This window comes from Nestor notabilis, unplaced genomic scaffold (genome assembly GCF_000696875.1).
Source record: "Nestor notabilis isolate BGI_N333 unplaced genomic scaffold, ASM69687v1 scaffold28604, whole genome shotgun sequence".
NCBI lineage: Eukaryota > Metazoa > Chordata > Aves > Psittaciformes > Psittacidae > Nestor > Nestor notabilis.
In genome coordinates this window covers 1,955-7,882 of record NW_009926447.1, presented here as the reverse complement: position 1 = coordinate 7,882, position 5,928 = coordinate 1,955, and the positions used below count along the sequence as shown (strand labels likewise).

The 5,928-nt window shown below is 56.2% G+C and overlaps 1 protein-coding gene across 1 annotated transcript in view; it reads left to right on the top strand.

The window, feature by feature from the left end:
- GRID2IP (glutamate receptor, ionotropic, delta 2 (Grid2) interacting protein) overlaps window positions 1-5,928 on the top strand; it is a gene marked incomplete at its 3' end in the record, with an annotated part of 7,646 nt that overhangs the window by 939 nt on the left and 779 nt on the right. Inside the window, exons 2-6 of the mRNA XM_010013538.1 lie at window positions 1-103; window positions 1,370-1,455; window positions 1,888-1,957; window positions 3,131-3,225; window positions 4,805-4,988. Of these exons, the coding sequence (XP_010011840.1) occupies window positions 1-103; window positions 1,370-1,455; window positions 1,888-1,957; window positions 3,131-3,225; window positions 4,805-4,988 (538 nt within the window). The remainder of the gene's footprint in view (window positions 104-1,369; window positions 1,456-1,887; window positions 1,958-3,130; window positions 3,226-4,804; window positions 4,989-5,928) is intronic.

Genomic DNA, 5,928 nt, shown 5'->3' with positions numbered 1-5,928 from the left:
CCCGCGCCAGCTCCGTGCCCCGCAGCCACGAGGAGCTCAGCAAGAGCCTGCGCAAAACCGCCTCGCTCCTCAGCAGCAATGTGGCCTCGGGGGCTGCCCGCAGGTAACACCGCTCCTGCGTGTCCGGGGTCCTGCGTGGAGGGATGGCAGGGAAAGGGGATGTCTTTGGGGTGAGGAGTGGATGGAATCCAGCTGGGATGAGGATGAACAAAGGGAATATTTGTGCCCCCTGTCCCAGCTCTGAGCCACTCTTTCTGCCCCCTCACTGTTACAGGGCTGACTGGGATGAGCCGCAGGAGGAGCTGAGGTGGCGCTTGCAGGGTGCGAGGGGATGTTGCCCCTGTGCTGGTGGGATGGAGGGTACTTTGATGTGCCAGTGGGATGCAGGGTACTTTGATGTGCCAGTGGGATGCAGGGTATCTGGATGTGCCAGTGGGATGCAGGGTACTTTGATGTGCCAGTGGGATGCAGGGTATCTGGATGTGCCAGTGGGATGCAGGGTACTTTGATGTGCCAGTGGGATGCAGGGTATCTGGCTGTGCCAGTGGGATGCAGGGTATCTGGCCGTGCTGGGTGCCTTGGCACAGAACAGACTCCATTGTCCTGCCCTGCCCCAGCGGGTGTCTGTGTTCGAGGCCATGGGAGGAAGGACGAAGGAGGGGCAATCCCTGGTCCGCAGGGGATTAACCCATTTCCCACTGCCCGTATGGCCAGAGCTCAGCTGGCGGTGGCTCCTGCTCCATTCCCAGCGGGATTTGCTCTGCCAGCACAGCTGGGGAATCCTCCGGGATGGACAGTGCTGCTACAGGCATGCCCCGAGCTATTCCCCTGCCTCCAGCTGGTACCTGCAGGGTGTCCGGCAGCATCCCACCTCCCTGCCAGGGTAATTTTTGGTGTGACTGGTCCAAAATCCAGCTCCAGCACAGTCTCCCTCTGCGACAGCATAGGATCCATCCCTGCAACAGGCTTTGTGGTTGTAAATGATCTCAGTAACATTGCTTCCCCCAGCTCCCTGCAAGGAACAACTCCCAGCTCCAATCAGCCTCCCAGCAGGGCAATTTCCTAATGCTCCTTCCAAAATTCCTAGTGGAATGTGATTTCTCTCTCATCATTGCCCCCTAAAGCATGCTGTCTCTTACGCTATGCAATACATAAGCTATATCCCATGTCCCACACCGAAAACACATTGGATTTGAAGGGCTGGATGGTAGATTTATGAATTCAGTGTTTAATGTAGAGTAAAAGTCCATGCTCAGGGGCTTTGCCCTAATGCAGCGTTGTCTCCTCAAGCCTCTGGATCGCCCACCCTCATCATGCTGGAGCCCTGGTTAATGGGTGTTAAGCTTCACATTTGCTTTTTCCCCTGCAGAACTGTGCGAGTCTATAAAGGCAACAGAAGCTTTGGCTTCACGCTACGTGGCCATGCCCCGGTGTGGATTGAGTCTGTGCTGCCCGGTAAGGAAGCCTCCAGCCACCAGGTTCAGACACTGATTTGTCTCTGGTCTGAATTGGAAGTTTTAAGCACCTGCTGTTGGCTAGAAAATGGCAAAATGGGCTTTCACAAGGCTCAGGGATGGAGTTTCCCAAGTTGAGTAACTGGTGTCTCTGGTGCGATTTAGTTTGGCTTTATGCACTCCCTGTTTTGAAAGGTGGGAAATGTCCACGTGCAGTGAATAGCCTGGAATCACACCTGTGTTTCCAATGCAAGCTGGGTGCTGGCATCACCGGGCCCAGGGAATGGCCCCAGCTCGCCCAGATAATCCACTGCTGTGGATGCCCTGCCCTGGTGGGGTGTCCCTGGCCATGGAGCAGCCGGAGAGCTGGGACCCCATCGCTGTGAGCAGGGGTCTGCCAGCTTAAAGCCCCTCTTGTTCCCTGTGGATTTAGGGAGCCCAGCAGAGAAGGCTGCCCTCAAGGCTGGAGACCGGATCCTGTTCCTCAACGGCCTGGACATGAGGTAGGAGGCTCTTTAGAAGACCTGTGCCAAGGGGTCCTGGGGTGGAAGGTGGCCAAGCACGCGCGTCTTCGCTTCTTCGCTCCTGTGCAACCCACACGAGAGCTGGTGATCCCTGAGAGCTCCCAATGAGGTGCACGGGGGGGTTGCCCCACGTGGGCATCTCCTTTAACATTCCTTTACAAAACCTGGCTCCGAGAGTGCTATTTCAGCTCCATCCCCTCTCCTCCTTCGACTTCTCTATACCGACAACCATGTATAGTGCACGGCACTGTATGAAACCAGGGTCCTCACCGCAGCCCACCCGTGGACCCTGATTTGAGCCGCTGTGAGTTATGTGGTACGTGATAAACCCCTGGGGCTCTGCTTTTGAAAGGAGCTGAGCACCAGCCAGCCCATGAACCACTTCCAGAATGGGATCCTAAACTTAGAACCGCACAGGCAATGGCATTTCCACCCAGAAGTTAATTCTTCTGTGTCTTATTTGCTCACAGCGATCCAACCAGAGCTGCGCGTGCACCTTGCCAGCAGCCCGTGTCTCCTCGGGCTGGTCTTTCCACCCAAAAAGCAAGAGCAAAGGGTTAGAGGAGGCTGCAGGATGAGAGAGTGATGAATATTTAAAGGTTAAACATCTGATGCTGCTTCTGTCAGTGCTCAGGTTCTCGCGTTTCAGCTGATCCAGCAGACCTGGGGCTGATGCAGCATTGCCAGAGAATAGAGGAGAAACGAGCTGAAGATTGTCCTCAGAGCAGGCGCTGGCCCAGGCCGGCCTGTACCCTTTTCCAAGGGCATTCTGAGCTTGTTTTGCCTACAGAATTACATTTTACATCCACCTTGCATTTTCCTTTCCGGCAGAATTAGGCCAGGCAGGGAGAGACCCGCAGCGCTGCACCACTGAAATGAGAAGTTCATCTTCTGGGTCCGAGCGGAGCTTAAAGCACCTCTGGCTCGGTCGCAGAGTGTGATTGAGGCTCTTTTGTGTGCAGCACAGATAAAACCAAGCAATGACTGAGAGCCTGGGGGGATCAGAGCGGGGCCCAGCGCTGCCTGGCTCTGAGCAGCAGGATGAGGCTTTCTGTGAGACAAGTGAAGGTGGCTGCAAGCTCTGTTCCGCGGCTGCTCCCCCTGAGCTGCTGCCCACAGCGCTGCCCTAACCCTGGCTCTCTGTGTCCCCAGGAACTGCTCCCATGACAAGGTGGTGTCGATGCTGCAGGGCAGTGGGGCGATGCCCACCTTGGTGGTGGAAGAGGGGATCGTCAACTTCTCCAGTGGTAAGAGCGCAGGGAGGAGGGTCTGGGGCTGCAGAACCCCCTCAATGGATCCAATTCCAGTTCCCCACAGTGGGAATTGCCAAATAGCTCCCACAGACTCAGCAGGTTTAATGCACTAACTGGAAGGCTGCTCCCTTTGTCTGCTTTCTGGGATCAGGCTTGATCTCAGGCTTGGCTGCTCTGCAGAAGGGTTCATCCTACTGTATGATCGCCCTTGCCAGCCCTTGCCAATGTCCTTTCCGTGTACTTGACTGGAGTAATCCAACCCTGTGCATCTATGGTCGTTGTGCAAACCCCGCGCTGTGTTGGGCTGTGCTGCTCAGAATAGCTGCTGCTGGGATGAATAATTTAGCTGCCGTGGTGAGCACAGCAGCAGGAGGGAGGGTGGCTGGGGCCAGGCCGGTGCCCATCAGCACCACTTGAGCAGAGGGGCAGGACCACAGCCCAGGGCAGAGCACGGTCGCTGCTCTGAAGCCAGGAGTATCAGCGTGTTATTGGGGTGCTGCTCCACAGTGCAGGAATGAGGGACTGGCTTCTTCCTCTGGAGCAGCAATGGACTCTCCAGAGCTGCACCTTAGGAACCCTGTGGCACCAACTCACTTGTATGTGTGCTAGAAACAAACCCGAGCACTCCACTGCTTGACAGCACAGAGCAGTGGTACCCAGAGCAGTGGTACCCAAACAGCTTCACTGCCTCCCAAAAGAAACCAAGAAAAGATGGATTGTTTTGTTCCTGTTACCTTGGCCATGTTCCTGGGTGGATAAGTGTATCCCATGGATATTCCTAAATAGATAAGTGCATCCCATGGTCTCAGTTAGGTCCCTTCTCCCAGCTGTGTGTATTGCCCTGCACTTACTGCAGAAGCAGGACAGGGACCAGTGCAGATGAGTCTGGCAAAGCAAAAGCCGTTCCAAGCCTCAGTTCACTCACAGGTAACCCTTGACTGATGCTGCTTTTGAAGTCAATGATTATCATGAAGTGCTTTAAAACATGAACAGAGAGAGGCTTTGGAAAGCCAGAGAAAGGACAACATCTGCATGTGCTCACAGAAAGCATAGAAGCAGCATGGTTGAAGAGGCAGATCCCGGAGAGGATCCCTCTCAAAACACCCCTGCTCGTGTCCAGCAGGTCCTCCTGGAACAGCCACAAGCTCCAGGGAGCTGGCCCAGGAAGACAGGGCAGTGCCAGCTCCAGACGAGCCACTCCACCTTATCCTCATGCTGCCTTTCAGTGCCTGAAATATGCTTGTGTTTACCCTGTGGCAACAACCTCTGCACCAGCCCATCAGGATTTGTATTCCTATGGGGCTGAGGCTCATGTTCTGAGGTCTCCCTTACCCAAGACATTTAACCGCAGGACCAGGAGGTGGAGGCCGGGGTGTGTGAGTGGTTTTGGCTGCAGGCAGGGACTGGGGGGACACACACAGGACCATCAGCAGCCCACTGCCCAAACGCCGTGGTGCCCAGCTGCCCTCGCATCCCCAGCTCTGACCCCTGCTTTCAGGACCAGCCTTTTAACCCGTGGTGGAGACCCTCTGTCTGTTGAACTGTCTCTTCTCTCTCTACCCGCGCCCTGCAGACTCTGACGCTGCCGACTCCCCGAGCAGCTCCTCCGCACTCACCTCCCTGCAGTGGGTCGCAGACATCCTCCCCTCTAGCATCAAGATCCAAGGACGGACCTTCACGCAGCAGCTGGAGCATCTGCTGACCCCCCCTGAGCGCTACACGGTCTGCAAGGCGCTGGAAGGCTTCTTCCAACATCGGTAACTGGGCAGCAGCTCCGTCCCTCTAGTGCTGGACCCCGCGGCTGGCAGCACATCCCTTAACCCTCATAGTGACCCTGGTCCCACACAGTGCGGGCTCTCTTGCTCTCTGGCTGTCCCCGACAGCCCCATTCCACCTCTTCCAGTGAATCTCACTGTGTTTAATCCTCGTCTCCTCACTCAGCTCCTCCGCCGCAGCATGCCCTTGGTGGCAGCACGGGAATGCTGTGGCAGAGCCCTCACCCTGCGATGGAGCACATCCTGCTCTGCTGCGAGGCCTGAAACTGATCCCTGGCTGACTCCAGACTTTCAATAGTGTCCTTTGTTTTCTGCCCTTGATCTTTAACCTTCCTGCACCACAGTGAATAAGCCATCCCTCCAGTGCTGGGTGATGCTTCTGCCTCTTACTGCAGAGCTGGGCTGTAGCTGCTCCTCAGGAGCCCGGTTCTCCCTCAGGATGTGAATGGGCTGCATGTACTGGGGGAGGCACAGCTACTAACCCCAGCACCAGCTGAGCACTAACACACTGCCCCAGTACAGAAACCATTGCTTGTGCTCTCCTATGGCATTCCCCAGCCGGGTATTGCAGCCTAAGGAGCAGCAGCCGTGGGAGCAGATCAAGTCCCTGGGGTCTGCAACTGGGAAATACAGACCCAGTCCCAGCAGGATGTTTGCTCTTGCTCAGCAGCACAAGGGTGGGAGCCCCAGTAGCAGGAACCAAGTCCCCAAGGTCACCTCCCAGCACATTGCTTGATCTTCCAGCAGTGTTTTACCTGCTGCCTGCCCCGGAGCTGTCGGCTGCGGGGAGCAAGGCTGCTTCCTCTTGTCTGATGCTTGTTCCTTGGGAGAAGAGACCTCACTCCATGCTCCTGTCAGGCAGTTCCAGAGAGCGATCAGGTCCCCCCTGAGCCTTCTCTTCTCAACATTAAAACCCCCAGGT